This window comes from Glandiceps talaboti, chromosome 2 (genome assembly GCF_964340395.1).
Source record: "Glandiceps talaboti chromosome 2, keGlaTala1.1, whole genome shotgun sequence".
In the NCBI taxonomy this organism is placed as follows: domain Eukaryota; kingdom Metazoa; phylum Hemichordata; class Enteropneusta; family Spengelidae; genus Glandiceps; species Glandiceps talaboti.
In genome coordinates, this window is record NC_135550.1 from 13,870,055 (window position 1) to 13,889,395 (window position 19,341).

Genomic DNA, 19,341 nt, shown 5'->3' on the forward strand with positions numbered 1-19,341 from the left:
AGTATGACTACTACTTACAGCAATTAAATGCGTTGTTTCCTTGCTGACGGACAAGCTATTATAGTTTGAGCATGGTCACGAGTGTCTGTGGTTTGAGCTATTCAGGCTACTGTGAACAGCGCCCCCATCGGTGGCTGATGGCGAGGTGGCTGCTACGTTCAGCTGAGTACCTTCGAGGGGGTCCAGCAGCAAGACTAGGACCTGGGTGACAGCGCCACCACAGTTTGGTAATATGACCATCCTTGAATAGAATACTATTTTTTAGTTTCTAGTTTTTAGTTTCAATGGATTATTTTCAGTCAATAATTAAGCTATATCTAAGAGCGCAGACTTCAAATTCTGAAATTTGGTACATACATCAACCATAATAATAAGCACACATGTTGGCAAAGTATTTAGTTTTACTGAGTAATGTGTATAATTCATGGTTTTCTGTACAGGTATGGAGTCAAAACAAAGTGTTTTTTTTTTTCAAGTCTTAAACCTGTCACTACACTACATACGGATAAAATCGATCACCAGTTCCATGTAATAAGTACAATGTCCATTTATTAGTACATAATCGAACCAATTTTAGCGAATGTGTTTTAGGTTGCCTGATGAAAACAAGTGTGTCGGTTGCAGCAAGTACATGTATAAGTCAAATCACAGGGACTGTGGTCAAATGCCCCCACGGCGGCTTCAAGATAGAATCTTCTGGTTACTATGGTGACCCCACCAGGTAGTGAACCTAGTGTTCAGCCACGACTGCTCATAGCAACACGGTACTGATCTGAAATAGTTCCCTCCTAATTCCACTTGAACGCAGTCATGTTCACGCCACAGCCACATTTTGAAGCCTTGTTGTTCAAGCCATTTCAGGACACTATACTTGTGTCTCCATTCGTCTTTCTCTTTGCCTACCGTTGGCTTCCATAGGTGGATTTCAAAGACGAGCAGTTTGACGAACTGAAGTGTTCCTCTAGAAAGCATGTCATAAAGAACCTGCCATTCACTACCTTCGATATCAATTTTTAGGACGTCTAGTTTGTGCTGAAATGAAGAGTCATTGTTAAATTAGTAAAGATTGACTGTATTATATACAAACAACTTGACAAATGTATTGATACCAATATATAAGAAAACCTGTCAGTCATTTTTCATTTCTTGTGATCATGTAATACACCCGAGTGTCTGTTTGCCCTCCTGGTCATCACGTTGTGTATTGTTACAGTTTTTAAGAAGAACGACTCACTACGTAATATGTAAAGTGACACGGAATATATAATAAATCAAGGTACTTAATTTTCAAGAAAGTGTGGTACCTTCATTTCCTTCGTATATTGTCGAAGTTTTTTATTTTGTCTTTCTTAAGATTGACAGTCTCTTCCAACAATCATTCTCAAAACGATAAACAATAAAAAAAAAACACGACGGTATGCGAAGAAAATGGTCTAGAGGTAAATAAATGAATCGAACCGAACCGTGTCTGGTGTTTCCATGAAGGCTAAGTGAGTCCTATCTCCCGTTATAGGATATGTCATAACGATGACTGGTCGATAATAGGTCTTCTAAAAATTACACCACAATTTCTTTCAAACTGAAATTCATTACTAGTATGTATACTTACATTTCGATGGTCCATTTCTGCCATAAGACCTTCAAGAGTTCGAACCTTCCACCTAGATGAGACGTTGTCAATCATCCCTGTACCGAAATAACCATCACTATTCTGATCCATCAACCCAAAGTTGTAAAACCAAACCTTCTTGCCATGTTTGTGACTTGGTTTATGTATACTAATGAAAACAATATTATAAAGCATCGATATCCGTGTATCTTATCTTTGAAGAAGACATAAGGTGTACATTCAAATGTAACATCAATCACTGTCATTTGTAACCTCTTTACTGTGCTGTTGTGTTAAATCGGTAGATGTCGTCGTACCTCCTAGCTCTCAAAACTAACTATTTTGTTAGAGATAGGGGGTACTACGACATGTGAATATATGATACTGTATATGTGTTTCCGATCAGTTAATGTGGGTATTTAGTTATGTTGTTGTTGTTGTTGTTGTTGTTGTTGTTGTTGTTGTCGTGTCGTCGTCGTCTTTAATAGTTATGGTAGTAAAAACAGACAAGACTTTTGCATAAAGGTAATCAATTAAAAGTTGACGGTTTAATGTTCAAAACAAGAGTGTTCTTACCTTGGGTCGAATGAAAATACATCACAACCATAGTTAGCCATAGCTTCATCAAATGACCAGTCATTCGCTATTCTGTTGATTTAACGAATATGAACATAGTTGTTGTTTTTATTGATGATGATGATGATGATGATGATGATGATGATGATGATGATGATGATGTTGTTGTTGTTGTTGTTGTTGTTGTTTTTGTTTTTGTTGTTGTTGTTGTTGTTGTTGTTGTTTTCTTTAGGTATACTATCTCAATTATCGGGGAAACAACATTTAATGTATAAACCATGTTACATGATATATTTATATTTTGTATTATTCATTTTAAATTAGTAATCTCCAAAAAATTGCCTACGTCCCATTACAGACTTATGTTTGTACTTACTGTGTTCTGTTGAATCGGACAATGGACAATGTATATAATTATCTAGGGCAACATGGAGAATGTTGAGAACAATTGTCTAACTTTAGCAATGAATGAAACTAGACACAGTCAAGTAAATATATATATATATATATATATATATATATATATATATATATATATATATATATATATATATATATATATATATATATATATATATATATATATATATTAAAAATAGATAAGAGGAAGAATGGTTCCATAAAGTTTTGTACGAGTAATTGGCGATCTAAATTACCCAACGGAGTAGACAGTGCATTGACGAGAGTCTAAACCTTGTACTGGATCAAAACAGATATCCCAACCACCGTCTTCATCGATGGAATTGCCCATATGTTGAGTCATCCTGCAATACGTTTGATTATTCTTGACGTAGTTCAAGAGGCGACGAAGTTCATCGTCTTGGTCACCTGCCCCAGACTGCAGTAGGAAGGGAGTTTGGTACGCCTAGAAAGATTTACAAGAAATGTGTAAAGATATAGGATTTAAAAATAAACAACAACATGAGCTGGCTGTCATAAACGGTATGAGATCTCGTTGTATATTTAACAAATGACCAATATTAAATCGTAATACTAGACTCATATACTTACTTGACCGAGTCCGCCACCTGAGACTGTTTTCGATTGCTGCCATTGTAACACTACTGGTTTCTCCCATGTTGTCTTCTGCATATATCTGGTTAGCTGTTTTATAAGCAACGTGAAAATAAGTAAATCACCGGTAACACACATGAGTGTGCATGGGGGGGGGGGGATAGGGAAGGGCGGTGATGAGTGAGCGTGCGATCGTGTATATGGGCTTCTATATCGAAGAATAGCTGACGTTCACAATATTTCATTTTCCTGTGCCAGGATAACAATTACCGACCAAAACATTTTAATTTGTAGATTGAATTCACATTTCTCGAGTAGTATTGCACGTAGTTCCAAATTAAAAGCTGTAGCTAAATTATCACAACTTAATATATAAACTCAAATTAAAGGTATTTACAGTGTTCAGTGAACCTACTTTGAGCCATGAAGTGTACAAACAGCAATTTCTACTTTTCGTTGGCGCGTCATCATCTGTCGGTACAAATTTCATCAATGTCAGAGAAAACCCAAGTCGTTCAAGTTTTCTAAAGATGTCATGCATCTGTAAGGAAATACCCGAAATAATATTTCAACGGATTTTATCAACTTGATTCAGAGATAAGTTTAGTGCACAGTTGTATCAAGGTATAGATCAAAGGTCGCATTTACGTGCACGACACTACGAATCTTTGGATGACAAAGTTTGACTTGTGTGAAGATTCGTCGTTGTTGGCGCTCCTGTTAATCATGAGAGTAACAGTATCCCAATTGACCAATTAACATGTACAGCAGAAGCCATTTTTTAAAAATCTCAAATCAGCAGACTAACCATACAGGCTCCCGGACCATATTCACATTATGTAAATACTGAGTGTCACGTTACTTTTCACTTGTTGTGTAGTTAAAAGTAGGTCTAGTTTTTGCTCTTTTGTCCATTATTCATCTGTTTGTTTTCTTCTACTTATTTGCAGATATAAACATTTTTTAAATATTTCATGATTTTACTATTCTTTGAAAGCTCGTATATGTATTCAAATTGGTCAGACTTTGCCCAGAATTTGGTAATTTCTAAGATTGTAAGTACAGGGGGCCGACTAAACTCGACTCGGCCGACCCTTTCCCACAATGTAAATATGTGTTTAAATGTTTCTGTAAATTTAATATCGGAAATACATATCTCTTGGAATAAATATATATTATTTTGAAATAAACTGAATAACGAGTGATTGTATTGGACTATTGAAAATGATGACTCTTTCAGTCTATTACAGAATGTTATAATAGCAATGAAAACATATCCAAACTCCCTAAAAATTATATTTGTTTAATATCATCGTTCATCGATCGTTACCAATTTCAAATTTTCTCAGAGTCTCTGAATATCTTACGCACGAAATGCATAGTTCCAATACAGGAACGAAAAACTTGACATTACTACGTATTGCAAGCATAATAGCATTTCAACCAGAACAGTCACTTTGAGTTGAATGAGCGTTTTATATGTAATCATATGAAGGCACTTGGTTAGTACACAATGACATTTTTTGTTAAGAAATAACTATACCTTTCCGTCAAAATCTTTATCAAATATATGTGGACGATTCTCGATAATTACAGTCAAGTCCATTTTCATCAATAATTGTCCAACATTGTATAATATTCCGGATGAAAGTGCTTCTACGAACGACTGCCAGTTATATTGATCAACATCCACTTTCAATAGTTCTATCTTTCTCGGTAATGGGGTGGGATGGGAGGGAGAGAGAGAGAGAGAGAGAGAGAGAGAGAGAGAGAGAGAGAGAGAGAGAGAGAGAGAGAGAGAGAGAGAGAGAGAGAGAGAGAGAGAGAGAGAGAGAGAGAGAGAGAAATACACAGTAAGTAAATATATCCCAGGTGTTATCAATGAATAGCTATGCTATGATGGTGACCATGTTCAAGTTTGTTACTGTAGAGAGTGGTTGTATAGCGTGTCAGTGAAAGTATATTCGAGACACATTTTTAACAACGTTGTAACGAAATGGATACCTATAGCCACAATTATACCAGGTTCATAAAAAAAAATATGGAATATATACTCTGGTCGTTCTACGTCATGACAACGCGTGTCTACGTCATTGGTTCTACAGTGTTTGAAATATAAGTCGAAAGGCTCAAAATTGCCATTATTTTTTATATTACTGGCGATGGTATAACTATAATCATATTTATTCCCTAATGTTTTTCTTCATTCAGTCGGAAAATACTCGTGACCTAAGGATTGACACTACTCGTCTAGCGACTCGTAGTGACAAGGACCCCTTAGGTCACTCGCATTTTCCTTGGCTGAACTAAGACAATTTTTTGGGAATAATATCTAAGTGTAAATGTCGTGGATATTAATCTAACCATGTACAATTAATGTTTGTGAAGTCCATTAAATTCACTACATCGGTGATGATGTACTTCATGTATTTACTTCTTTTGTTTTCTCCCTACATATAAACTATCTCGGCTAGGTGGTATTTGATTCATTACATATACCATGAATGACTGTGTACAAACTTACCTTCCTTCCATTTAGATACTTTCCAAGATTCTTGATATGGTTTAGCGTATAAAGTAGGCGGATCTTGCATCTTTCAAATGTCGTTTCGACATCTGCAACTAAACTTTTGTCACTGGTGACGAAAGAATATATAGTTTGGAAGTTAGACGTGTAAAACATAAATATAATATAGATACTTCAATATAAATCCCATGTCACTTATGAGAACATCTAATGTAAAAGAGAGAAGTACGGTTTACTTTGTGTTCAATAAAATGCACACATACAGCTACTTCCCCACGTGTAGTGACACGTGACAAAACTGCAGCAAGTTGAGATAGATGAATACGTACGTAAAAAAAACCCGAGCCGTACTCACTCCAGTACATTAACATCGTTTCATTTTTTTCTTGCTTTTTTTCTAAATTGGTTAGGGTTGGTAATATATTGGCATTAAGCAAAATATGGAGTTACAAGTTTTCTGATTCGTTCTTTTTGATACCCAATAATGTTGGGTTCTTATATAGCGCTTTCCCACACCGTGCTCAAAGCGCTTTACAATTTATTACCCCTGGCTCGGATCAGAACGGCACAACGGCCCTTTAGTCTTCCTCAACTCCCCGGGGAGCATACAATCCATTGCAGCCATTTCAGCGCATAGGATTAAAGCCTTCACATTGCAACCTACATCCTACCAGGTCCCCAATTATACAGCTGGGTTGACTGAAGCACAGTCGTGGTTCAAATCTTGCCCAAGGACTTTAGCCACTCAGAAACAAACAGCAGGCAGCGACAGGACTCGAACCTGCAACCTGTAGATTCCAAGCCGGTCACGCTAACCATTCACCCATCATGACTCCAATCTGCATACCCAATGGCACTAATCTTCAGGCTTCCGAGTCCCTAATACTAGCAATATTTTGTGTATTCCGTAACTTTGTCTTGGAAACTGATAAAGTAGTACCAATGGCATTGTAGAACAACTTTGGATACACCTTTATCGATACACCCCCAGATGCATCCCCGTACAATTTCAGCACAATCTGCATAGTAGTTTTGGAATAATTAAGATTTTTGACCAAACAGACACATTTTTAGACTTAATTTGTACGTCACGGATAGGATCATCGTGTCATGAACAATTCTTAATCTACACACCCCTAACAATGTTCCTACCAATTTCAGACTAATCTACCCAGTAGTAAGGAGGCTCCATATTCATGATTTAACGACACAGCAGGTTCTTCAATTTTTTCACAGGTGTAACCAAAGATTTTAATAAATGTAATAGTTTATGCGAAGAGAAAATTTTAATATAACTTTGAACCTCTGTTCAATTGTGATAAAAACTAACTAACAGTTAAAACATTCTTGTACAGTATAATAAGTAAATCACTCGAATAAATGTAAAGGTAAATAAACTTACCCGTTAATGTAAATTATACATTCTGCATGTTTATGCGTGTCAAGTTTAATACCCTGTTCAATGTCTCGGCAGACATCCCATAATACATTGCCATTCTGACTGACCAGATGCCGATACTGACATTGGTGCTGCACATTCCAGTATGAGCGGATTTGGCTTTGTATTAACGGAAAAGGTCTCTGTGTGGGTTTCGATTGGATGCCTGGAATTGAAAGTGGCACAAGCTGAGTTTGTTAGCTTTTTTTACTCAAGTGAAAATATTTACAAAAAACTATTCGAGTATAATGTTAATGTCGACACATGCCTTCTATAAGGAGTCATGATGGGTGAATAGTTAGCGTGACCGGCTTGGAATCTACAGGTTGCAGGTTCGAGCCCCGTCGCTGCCTGCTGTTTGTTTCTGAATGGGCAGGATTTGAACCCACCTATATAATTGACCTGGTAGGGTGTAGGTTGCTTATGCGCTGCAATGGATTGTGTGCTCCCTGGGAGTTGAGGAAGAGGGCCGTTGTGCCGTTCCAGGGGTAATAATTGTAAAGCGCTTTGAGCACTATATAAGAACCCAACATTATAGCATAATTTTGTGTTCTTGCATTGTTAGAAGTAGGGAGTTCCTGTGCATTTTTGATACATGTAATAAATGACGTCATCGGATCGTTTATAAGTTATATCCTAATACCAGGTTTGAGCAAGTGTGAGTGGAAATCTGTGAGTACCTTTTAATCCGCAGAATATATTACATCCCAAACGCATATAAACTCAGCTTATGCCCACTTTAAAAGGTAATTGAAACCGAGGGCGTTTTTCTTAATATTCCACTACCGGCTGACTAGTGATATTCTAACCTATAACACAGTAGACAGGAATCTAAATGATAAGATAACAATCAGAAACCATAGACGAAACGTGTAGGGTCTATTTTCGTGTAGGGTCTATGTATAAACTTACCTTCTTTAAATAAGAATACCACCATGCACACTGAAGCAACAATTATGATTTTAGTGACTCTGGTGACCGTTCTCCTTCGTCTAAACATATTAGATAGTACATGTATTAAAATCAAGTATTTCACGACAAGGTGGATTACCGTCAGACCTAAAAGTAACAATCCAATCCATGGATACTGTAGTCATTCCCGAGGACGTACGGAAAGGAAAACTTAAAAAGGTTAACCTACCGGAAGTATAATAACTCAATGATTGGACACGTAAACGGGGTTAACACAACTTCACTGCTGACCGAAGCAGTGGGTCACAGTGATTGAAATAAGTTAGGGTTATAATTGTTAGACGCCAAGACAAGTGCTTAGGCTACCGATGAGTTACAACTGTTTTAAAACTTCTTCTATGAAGACAACGAAAGAAGCTCATTAAAAAAAATCTATAAAACACATGAAGTACGAAGGGCAATATCATACATAGCTTATGTATAACTCCCCGTCACCGTTTATTATAAAGGTCAGTTAACTCCTTTATAACTTGTTTTTGAAAGGTACGAAGTAAAAAGGTCAAACAACATGTCAAATAGTCAGAAAATAGCATGACTAGCCAACAACCTGTGAATTATGTATGTATGTATGTATGTATGTATGTATGTATGTATGGCTAAACTTTATGATGTGATTTTATATCGACGATTAGAAATTAAAGTGGTTTACACCGGATTGTGAACAAGCTGGGACACATTTGCATTTTAGGCTCGCCTACCAGTTGCTTTCTTCTATGTAAATAACATAATTCGTGATTTGAAGGCCAAGTGCGGAAATGATGGGTACCTACAATGGCTTCACTCTCTCCTCCTTATGAATGATACTATACTTCTTTCCACTACTAGAGAGATATGCATCAGGAAGGCGACTATATTAGCTGAATTCTGTAATCGTTCAGGAATGGTTATAAATCAAGGAAAGACAATGTTTATGGTGATAAATGGATCGGGTGCAGATAAGGTTGCCATGACAATCGGTGACCTGAAAATTCAAAATTGCGACTCGTATGTTTATTTGGGCGCCACTTTCACACAAGACGGAAAAGTTGCTACTGCTGTTGATGAACAATGCAGATCTAAGCAATGTCACCTGTGGAAATGCCTCGCCTTTCATTGATTTTCCATTGTGGATAAAGAAAAAGGTTCTTGAGGCCGCGTTGTTGTCAGCGATATTATACAGCTGTGAGACGTGGCTTTATAATGGATACCTCCTGGCAGAAAATATGTACATTACCGCGATCAAAGCCATGCCAGGTGTGCGTAAATCATCACCGAATTATATATGCTTACTTGAGATAGGACTACCTACATTGAAACAGCGTATTCGGTCGACGCAGAAAAAATTCATCAGTAAACTTGTACAGGAGCGTTTTTATCACGTGTGACGGTGTGGATGCTATGTAAATCAGCGAAAACTGAATCTTTCCTGTATCTAGATAAAGTCTGTAAAGAAAGTGATAGAGACCATATGATAGACATTAAATCGCGTGTACAGTTAGAAGCTGGCTCAAAGTTTGTATCATACAGAACAGAGATTAATCCGGACTTGCTGATTCATAATGTATATACGGACCGTTTATCTACATTATCAGAACATCAACGAATTGACTTTACGCGACTTCGTACCTCTTCGCATAATCTTGCTATTGAGACCGGCCGATGGACTCGACCAATTACACCACGTGAAGCACGTATTTGTAGTTGTGGCGAGGTACAAAGTGAGGCTCATGTAACACTGAATTGTCCACAATCAGATCATATAAGACAAGCCAACCCAGGTGTCAGCTTTGTTTCATTAAAAGACTTTTTCATATTGTTACCATGGTCAAAATCTCTTCAGACATTCTTTAAAATCTACTACTAAAGATAATCTCAAACTGCTTATTATAGCTTGTCCCCCATCCATATATGAAAATGTCCATATACACTGTCGTAAATCCGAAGTGTTTAAATTTTCAGTGTCCAGTAAAACGTCGATTATCCGAAGTCGAATATCCGAATTGATCGGTCATCCGAACTGACTACTAGCCCCCCGAAAAATTATTGTTCTGATGTCAAAGTTTGTATGTATGTATGTATGTATGTATGTATGTATGTATGTATGTATGTATGTATGTATGTATGTATGTATGTATGTATGTATGTATGTATGTATGTATGTATGTATGTATGTACGTACGTACGTATGTACGTATGTACGTATGTGTATGTGTGCGTGCGTGCGTGCGTGCGTGTGTGCGTGCGTGCGTGTGCGTGTGCGTATGCGTGTGTGTGTGTGTGTGTGTGTGTGTGTGTGTGTGTGTGTGTGTGTGTGTAAGTTCAAAGTAAAGGTATTTACAGTGATCAATGAACCCACTTTGAACCATGAAGTATACAAACAGCAATTTCTACTTTTCGTTGGCGCGTCATCATCTGTCAGTACAGATTTCATCAATGTCAGAGGAAACCCAAGTCGTACTAGTTTGTAACTGGAGTATTATTTTTCGATCAGACAGCCACAATCTATTCATTGAAGATAACATGGTGGCGGTGGGGATGGGGGGGGGGGGGGTGTGATTCTGTACTTAATTTTTTTATACACTACCAGTCAACTTGTACACATTTCAACAACGTGGAGGATTTAAAGTAGGACCTTGTACTGGCACCACTCCCTTGGGAGATTTTTTTGTCTCATAATCTTCAAATGTTTCGAATCTGTTATTCATTTCAAATTGTGTGTGTGTGTGTGTGTGTGTATGTGTGTGTGTGTGTGTGTGTGTGTGTGTGTGTGTGTGTGTGTGTACACATATGGATATGTATTAAAAACCAATACCACCCCTCGGCTCCCTTTTCTCAAGCTACATGTTTGAGCGACGGTTTTTATAGTTTGTGATTTATGGCTACAAAAGTCACCGTAGAAAGGTGAATTCCCTAGTGTGTAATGAAGTGATGTATATATGATTACAGAGGTCACTGAATAACTGTTTATTTCTGTTCAATCTTTTCAACTTTAGTGGGAAATGAAACCATTGAGTGGATTCTATAAGTGATGGCATGAATTGTTCCATTGTATTTTAGTGTACACTCGATAAGGTATTGATTGTCATGCGCCACAATATCGTGACGTCACTTCGTTGGTTACGCGTCCAGCAACCGGCATTCACCGTCGAACGTATGATAATTTGTTCTGTTATGTTCACGTCTGGTGGAGTCGGCCCGGACAAGTGAACAGTGAAACATGGCTGCTCAAAGTTTTGGCGCATTTGGAGCGTACAAATACCTGTACAGCAGATACCAGGAGCCTGACAGCGGCGAGTTTCAAACCGTTTGGGTGTCTAAGAGATATATTCCGACTGATCTGCGAAGCACGGCACCTGTTCCGCGACATAAGTTAATGTCTTCGAGTGGAATGCCGCAAGCAAATCCAAGCTGGGTCCCACTCGGAGAGCCATCTTTGGGAATGATTGACCGTGGGTTCGAGGAGAAGGAAATATATGCTTCACAGCCAAGTACACGGGCCGAGGAATGGTCCACTCTTCGACAAGTCCTCCCTTCCCGAGGAAGACCATATCGTCACGGTCCCCCGAACTGGGGAACAGGGATAACGGATCCACCTCGTTTGATCTCAAGACAACAATCTAGATTTCCGCACATAAATAGTCCCATGACAAGGTAGGGAAACTAGAGATGTATTTTAGAAACATCTTGTTTATAAAGTATTAAGAATTGTCTTTCCAAACGAATCGACATTTATTTCATGCTTGTCTACTTCACTCGTAGACTTTGTCCATTATAAACATAGCGAAACGCTATCAATAACGGTTACATAATATAACAAACATTGGATGAAGGATATAATATGAGGCAAGTTACTCCACAAATTGAAAAGAAAACACCGTTCGGATGCCTATTTTTTGGCTGTCTTGTAGCTGTTTTCTTGTACCATTCTGTTCCGTAATAATACGTAACACACGTTTGTAAGAACCACCTGTTGGATCGACATTTTCCCTAGCCTATGGGACGCTTTACAACCCATTGTACGATTGAAAGTGTGTTTACAATGTCTGACAACACAACTGCTGGCAGTCGATACAATAACCAGTATAACTATACATATAAGTGATATTCATTGGAATAAAAGGGTGCGATGACAAATGGCACGTTGTTGTTTGATCCAGCCAGGGACAAATTTCTCTATTTTAGGTTGTGTTTACGAAAGGGATGTATAAGCTAAATGTATGACATGAAGGGGCAATACAAGTTCAGTGTGGTCGCTTATCACTCATTACTACAATAACAGCAGACAACAGGGTAAACACATCACAACCCCCTTATCAAACATCCTATGGTTGTAAAACGTAGCAACCGAGACATTGCCAAAATCAACGAGCTTTTCGAACCAAGCAACCTGTAGTGACTATGTTTACAATGTACAGTACTTCGAACCCGGGTAATAATGAAACCGAACTGGTATTCACGGCGACCGGGGTGAGAAGGTCTATCGCCAGCGATTTGCTAGTTTAATGTACGGATCAATAATTCCCCGATAAAAGCTTACTTTGTTGAAATGGCTCACAATCACCGGACTATACCGCATCCATTTGTCACATCTCCGTAGCTATAAGAAACGCCATTGAAATTAACATTAATGATTAAATTGCCATCGTGGGGGCGCAATTATGGGAATTTCTGACATAGCTCATTGACATTCATACGCGACGATACATGTATATTTACAGTGAAAGGAATGAGAAATATCAAATTGCTGTTTCTCATTATGTATTGTTTGAGTACAGGCAAAACCTTAACTATCTGTTCTAAAAATTGTTTTAGATTGGAACGTACTCAGAACCGTTGTCACGGACTCAACACACGTACATATTCTTATACACATGGACGACATATTAAAATTTTCATGTACATTTAATATGAATTTTTCGGATACACATTTGTCAAAGTGTCTCGTGTGTTGCAGGTGTTTCTGAACTCGTATTAGTAATTACATAAAACAAAGTGATTTACATTTTGAAACATCGTGGTAACCTGTACTCGCATATTTCTGCTTCGTGAGATTACCCGGGAAGAATACCGTATTCAGAAATTAAATCAATCCGTGGAAACACGACTACCTGAGTACTAGTCAGGTGTCGATAGTCGACGAAAGAAAGGTTTTAGAAAATAAGGTTATACAATATTAAATTTAAAAGCCTACATTTGAATACAAGTTGTACGTAAATGTGACCCTGTAACTTCATATCCCATGTAAAAGAGTTGCTTCACCGTTAGTTTTGTAGCTGAACGAACTTACTCATCGATTTTAATCGCGACTGCATGTTGATTAGAGGGCGTGTTCAAGTGTGTTGTTCTCAACTCTCCATCTTGTTATTACCAATATTAATGTCAAATGCTTATTTTCATTTTTTTGAAATCAGAGTTTGACTGGCCTGGATATCATGATGATAGCAAACACATAGACCGTTCATTTTGCACAGCACCTGTTTGTAAATAAAACTGTTTGATATAAAACTTGAAACACAAACTCAAAAGTGCCACTTGGATAGACATGGAAAATATAATTGATGGATAAACTCTTAGAAGTAAATATACACTGCACCGAGGTGTTAAATACTCGACTGGAAAGAGAGAAACAATGGTGGACAAAAATAAAATGTCATACACTTCCTTAGGAAATTTCATTGCATGGAATACAAGCTACTATTAACGTTTATATTATAGCAGCAGCATCAGGTCTATGGTTTACTAGATGTATAGTCTCGAAATAACATCTTGGAATAGAGCTCTGAAATTGTTCTGTGAGTTTTGTTGATTATTAAACAGCGGTTGTACCGAGTGTGTGAAATATGTCTGTATGTCATCTCGTGTTGTACAGTCCTACCTGTCCCAGTTTTAATGTCAACAGGTTGATTGATGTTCGTTGCATTTTTATCTTTTTTTTACAGGTACGTAGACGACATGCACGCAACAAATCGACTCTTCAAACTTCACTGAGGGCGCTGTACAAGTTAGAATCAGGGAGGTTTCGAGGGCCGGGGAGAGATGCTTTATTTACAGAGCTTGGAGACCAATCACGTGGTGCTTCTCGCAGATGGGTTATTAAAGACTGCTCAGAACTGAATAAAAACTGCCAGTTTTGCACAACGAACAAAAATCTGTTTTGTATCCATTGACACAGTATTATTACATCCGTCCAACTGAATGATGCTTAGTTTCCAAGTCTGAAATTTTGAGTGTTTTTGAATTTTTAAGCAGTTTATACCACCAATAAATGTTAAGCATAAATAACTATAGCATGTAACAGTCAAAGTTGTTTTTATATAGTTTTTTTTATCATATATTATGTATCAACCTTGATACGTGTTATTGTTGATATTCTAAAAATCTTCTTTCCCATTCAGTGATCACAATCCGTTTTCATTTATAATGGTAAACGCATGCATTTTGACTTTTATGTTGATGTTCAGCTTTAATAAAGTAACGTTTTACCTTAAACGTCGTTCGTACGTATGTATCAATAAACCACGTTCTCGAAGCTTGTATTATTGAACAGTTGAACGCACGCTGTCACACAAACACACACCACATAAGTCAATATTGACGACAACCAACCAAGGCAGTAGAAATGGCGCCCTCAGTGGCGAGTTTTCATTTGCTCAGTGACATTCTCTATTCGTTTTTCTCATCCCTCTTTTCCCCACTGTGGCACCATTTCTGTAATGGTTCTATTTTTCAATGCAGCCCATTTAAATGAAATACTGGTGAAAATGGCAAAAGATGATGAAATTACAACTGAATTTATCTGTCACATTTCATCAATGGAGAGCAAACATGAAAACAGGGCATTTAATTATTTAAAAAGATTCTTCATAAATGTTTTGCAAAAATGCTGTGTGGAACTAACTTATAGTTTTAAATTTCAAACTCATCGGTTTTACAAAACCATTGACGTTAAGAGGGGAATGTCTATGATAAAACATGAGTAAGAAAACTGTTGAAAACAAAGATATTAAAAAAGACAAAAACACATGAAATGTTTACACATTACAAACTTTTTATTTAATAGTTCATACATTAAATAATACATAGAACTTGATCTGATGCCGAGTTACCTCAGACTTGGCTGGCATGAAGAGTGTGGACAATAAAGGTGTAGGCTCCTAGGAAATAGGCTGACAACTATGTACACAGTTAACTACAAATTCTTGATTTACTAACAACATTGCCAACAGTGATATGAGCTCTGCATGTGTTTCCACTTTTTAACTGCTATAGTGGCGTACTCTACATGACTGCCTTCAATTCATCAAAATCCTGGTGTCTGCAAACAAGATAAAGTACTGGAAATTCTCTTTTAACACAGGTTAATCTCCTGCTTTGTATATTACCAGATAGATTTCATCTCCAACAAAACTTTACATTACTTTACACAGCTGCTCTATGGATACATTTCAATTCTCAAACTATTAAAATGCAATGATACATTTCAATTCTCAAATTATCGAAATGCATTGATACATTTCAATTCTCAAATTATCGAAATGCATTGATACATTTCAATTCTCAAATTATCGAAATGCACTGATACATTTCAATTCTCAAATTATCGAAATGCATTGATACATTTCGATTCTCAAATTATCGAAATGCATTGATACATTTCAATTTCTCAAATTATCAAAATGCATTGATAATCCTAAATTCAACATTTTCTAACCCAAAACATGCCAAAAAGTTGAAAGAGACTTCAATATTATACTCGTCAGTTCTCATCTTTTTTGCCCAAGTACGGTACTCGTCTGATTACTGTTCACTGGGTTTGATCCACTGCCTCCCTGCATACATGAGAGACAAGCTATCTATTTTATCAAAGCATATACTAGCTGTAGAATGTACGCTGTACAATGAGTCAGACAATCATAGCATCTGGGTTTAAAACTCCTCAGATACATAACTAAGTAAAATAATGTGCTTGGTTTCTTTATTTCAAAAACATGCAATTCTTTGTCAAAACATTGGTATTTCTTCAATATGAGAGTGGTTGAGAGGTGTGATTTGTTTAAATTTAAGTATGTACTGATTTTCACATCGTGTCTACACTCTCATTGACCATGTGTGTCCTAGACTACAAAGTGTTTAACAAAATACAGCTAGGATAAAGTGAGTTTTGTTGTTTGTTACTTTTCTCTATGCTCAAGGTAGTTCATTCTATGTCATTGCATGTTGCCAATCCATGTGGCCATTGGTTGAGTACTTCATAATAGCTTTCTCTCTGAAAACCTGACAATTTCATACTGTTTCCATAGAAATGACATCAGATTTTTCCAAATACACATAACTATGGGGCTGTAAAATATTGATTTCACATCACTGAGGTCTGAAACATTACAAAGAGGATGGGTGATGGAAAAGTTACATCGGTCTACCCTATGCTGACACTCTTCAACTTGAGATCTTAATCTTACAAAATCAGTGTGTTTCTTGTTGTTACTCATTCATACAAATTTAGACTTAGACCGAAAAAATGTGTTGATATTCACTCCTTCAATCACTCAGTACAACCCATGTGACGAAGTGGAGTACACACCAACCAATATCTCAGTCTAGACATGACTGCTAGGCCTAAATCTATCCATCTATCCCAGACCATTACAATGCCCAGACCTATCATTCCTACCAACTGTGAAAATTACAAGGAAGTTAAAAGGTCTGAGTTCAAAACTTCTGTTAGTTAAGTAGTTTGATTGCTGTGAGGGTTGTAGCTTTACCCTTGTTATACATTTTGTGACAACTGTGCTAACAGACTGAGATAGCAAAAACAGATAGAATTCTCCTGGCAGTCATTACAATTCTTTATTACTGCCTGTCTGCACCTCTGTAACAGACCCTGTCACATTAATACTCCCTGTACTATGAACTTCACACCTGTCAACAACTACCTCATCTTGAAACAAAGTACACAGAGAAACCACAGCCAATGGCATTTAGTGGTGTTATTTCACACAAAGTGGTGAGCTTCTAATAAGTGTTTAGTTTAGTGTCTACCATAGTGGTCTGTAAACCAGCTAGAATATCACAGCAAAAATTAACACTGGAAGCACTCCTCTTTGGCTTGTCATGGTTGCTTGAGAAATAAACCTTTCGTTTTTTTTATTTTGATAAAATCTTATAGTTGTCTTGTCTTTTCACTACAATAAACATTCTCAATTATGGATAATAAACTTGAACAATAAATCTGAACATTGTATATCACAGAAAAAAAAGCACATTGCACCAGGAAAGCCAGTTTGAAAAATTTCTCTCTCTACTGAGTTGGATAATGATATTAAGTCTCAAAATTACTATGCTAAGTGGCAGTGCTGTAAAAAAAAAAGTGTCTTTTTTTTTGTCTTGGGCTTTGGGTCAAAGTTCAAAGTTCAAGGTCAGTACTTCTACAGTGGCTTGTTAAAGGACTCTGTACTACAGAGCATTTTGTTAATAATTTGCATTTTTATGTTAAAATCTAAGAACTGTCGGCGACTCGTTTCTGATGTGAGCATTTGGCAAGTATATTATTATTCTAAATCTAAGCATAGTACGGTTCAAATTTTGAAGTATTTTTGGTCAAGTGTGATGACATCTGCCACACTAACTATACGATGCATGGTGTAATTTCCCAATAATTGTTTTCTCTTTCTTTAAAATTAGAGTGAGCTAATCCCACTTACTGGGGGGGCTAAGATTATTGACATGCAAATACCTATACATCTACCATTATTTCAATTTAGAGAATTCTACATTTAACAAAGTCATTCTTTTTTTTGTGTTTATGTACAAAAATAATGTAACAACAATAAAAGGTTAACTTCAATCCCTGCTACTTTCAGTTTCAAAAAAAAAAATTATGATTAAGCACAAAATCAGAAAGGAAAAAAAAACTTGGACCTGCCAGTGAAACAAAATTCACAACTTCAAAATGAAGAGAACAATGAGTACTCAATAAAAATCAACTGCTCTGTAAAAAATAAAATAAAAAACACAGGAAGGTGTTATGAATAAAAGACAAGACTGAAAAAGAAAACCCTGTTACAGAATACAAAATATTTTCTCAATTATAATTTGATAACAAAATTTGTGGTGGGTTGCCTGACACAATAAAAGACCACTTTTTATCTAAGGAGAGATACTTAGTATGTATAAGTATGTATAAAAGAGCGCCCTCACTTGACAGATTAATGAAATGGGGGATGGGCTTGTATGTGTCAGACACGTACTCTGCTCATAGGGGACCCACTATGTTGATTAGATGTATACATTGAAGGTTACAACACCGGAATATAATGACTATTTACATACCCAAAAAACAATTCAAGTTCAAGTACTTTCAACAAAGCGTGGAAATAAATTCATTTCCACCACGTAGTACACAGTGAATTCATTGCACTTTTACATTATATTCAGACTTAAAAAGGACAGAATTAAATATGGATAATTTACATCATAAATACTAGATTTTTTTTTTTTGAAAAATGAAGGACAGCTCAGGACAGACTATACTGATGTGTGTTTCCCCCCCAAAGACCCATCAGTTAGTGGGTCTAAACCCTTCTTAAATATACAATCTCAGCTTTGGTCTCATTCTCAAAACCAAACTACGTTCACTATTACTATGCGTTACCTCAAAAAACTTTCCATTTTGCAGCATATGTTAGTTGAAACTAGGTTAAGTATAACATTGCACTGGGTTTGATTTAATAGAAAGTTTTTAAAATTTGTGTGTAAGCTGGGGTACTGTCCTGAACTATTCCTCTTGAGTCGCTATGTGGTTTCTAATGCTATAACAGTTGCACTCCTCTTGGAAATGCATTACAGTGAGTACACTTACGTAAGTATCTTACTTGGCGGTCACATGTTTTTGACAATACTACACTTGGACATACAACAAGTGTCAGTTTGCAACACAGACTTGTGAAGATAAAATGTGACATACAATTTTTACTACTGCAAAAAAGAGAACTCTGTGTGTGTGTGTGTGTGTGTGTGTCTGTCTGTGTGTTTGTGTGTGTCTGTGAGGAAGTATTGAGAAAACTGATCTGCATCTCCTTTCTTCACTTTTGTTCAGTCAAGTGTCTTGGTGAGCACTTAACTGCATTTATCACCAACCAACCAACCAACCGATGAACCACTCCATGCAGATGGTTGTGGAGAAATTAAGCTGGTCTATGTTGGGACTAACACTGGAAAGAAACAAGA

General features: G+C 36.9%; 3 protein-coding genes across 7 annotated transcripts in view; 1 reads left to right on the plus strand and 2 right to left on the minus strand.

The window, feature by feature from the left end:
- Window positions 1-681: 681 nt before the first annotated feature.
- Window positions 682-4,800, minus strand: LOC144444513 (putative methyltransferase-like protein 24). Its single transcript, XM_078133958.1, has 7 exons — window positions 4,743-4,800; window positions 3,615-3,740; window positions 3,197-3,289; window positions 2,842-3,050; window positions 2,186-2,257; window positions 1,610-1,778; window positions 682-1,032 (listed from the first exon to the last, which is right to left on the minus strand). The coding sequence occupies exons 2-7, from the start codon at window positions 3,738-3,740 to the stop codon at window positions 682-684; spliced, it is 1,020 nt and encodes a 339-aa protein (XP_077990084.1). The 5' UTR covers window positions 4,743-4,800.
- A 6,480-nt stretch (window positions 4,801-11,280) lies between these two features.
- Window positions 11,281-14,510, plus strand: LOC144453619 (uncharacterized). Its single transcript, XM_078144941.1, has 2 exons — window positions 11,281-11,766; window positions 14,055-14,510. The coding sequence occupies exons 1-2, from the start codon at window positions 11,333-11,335 to the stop codon at window positions 14,101-14,103; spliced, it is 483 nt and encodes a 160-aa protein (XP_078001067.1). The 5' UTR covers window positions 11,281-11,332; the 3' UTR covers window positions 14,104-14,510.
- A 643-nt stretch (window positions 14,511-15,153) lies between these two features.
- LOC144449936 (fasciculation and elongation protein zeta-2-like) overlaps window positions 15,154-19,341 on the minus strand; it is a 46,391-nt gene continuing 42,203 nt past the window's right edge. For all 5 annotated transcript variants that reach the window (XM_078140516.1, XM_078140506.1, XM_078140498.1 and 2 more), the window contains one exon: window positions 15,154-19,325. In XM_078140516.1, the coding sequence (XP_077996642.1) occupies window positions 19,309-19,325 (17 nt within the window). In that variant the 3' untranslated portion in view covers window positions 15,154-19,308. The remainder of the gene's footprint in view (window positions 19,326-19,341) is intronic.

What these genes read in the sequence shown, in the direction of transcription:
- LOC144444513 (XM_078133958.1), bottom strand. Translation starts at nt 3,740, where the DNA reads ATGCATGACATCTTTAGAAAACTTGAACGACTTGGGTTTTCTCTGACA. An exon ending in CAGGTGGCGGACTCGGTCAA is followed by an intron (nt 3,051 to 3,196) that starts GTAAGTATATGA and finishes AAATCTTTCTAG; the next exon opens with GCGTACCAAACTCCCTTCCT. An exon ending in CAGAAATGGACCATCGAAAT is followed by an intron (nt 1,033 to 1,609) that starts GTAAGTATACAT and finishes TCTTCATTTCAG; the next exon opens with CACAAACTAGACGTCCTAAA.
- LOC144453619 (XM_078144941.1), top strand. Translation starts at nt 11,333, where the DNA reads ATGGCTGCTCAAAGTTTTGGCGCATTTGGAGCGTACAAATACCTGTAC. An exon ending in ATAAATAGTCCCATGACAAG is followed by an intron (nt 11,767 to 14,054) that starts GTAGGGAAACTA and finishes TTTTTTTTACAG; the next exon opens with GTACGTAGACGACATGCACG.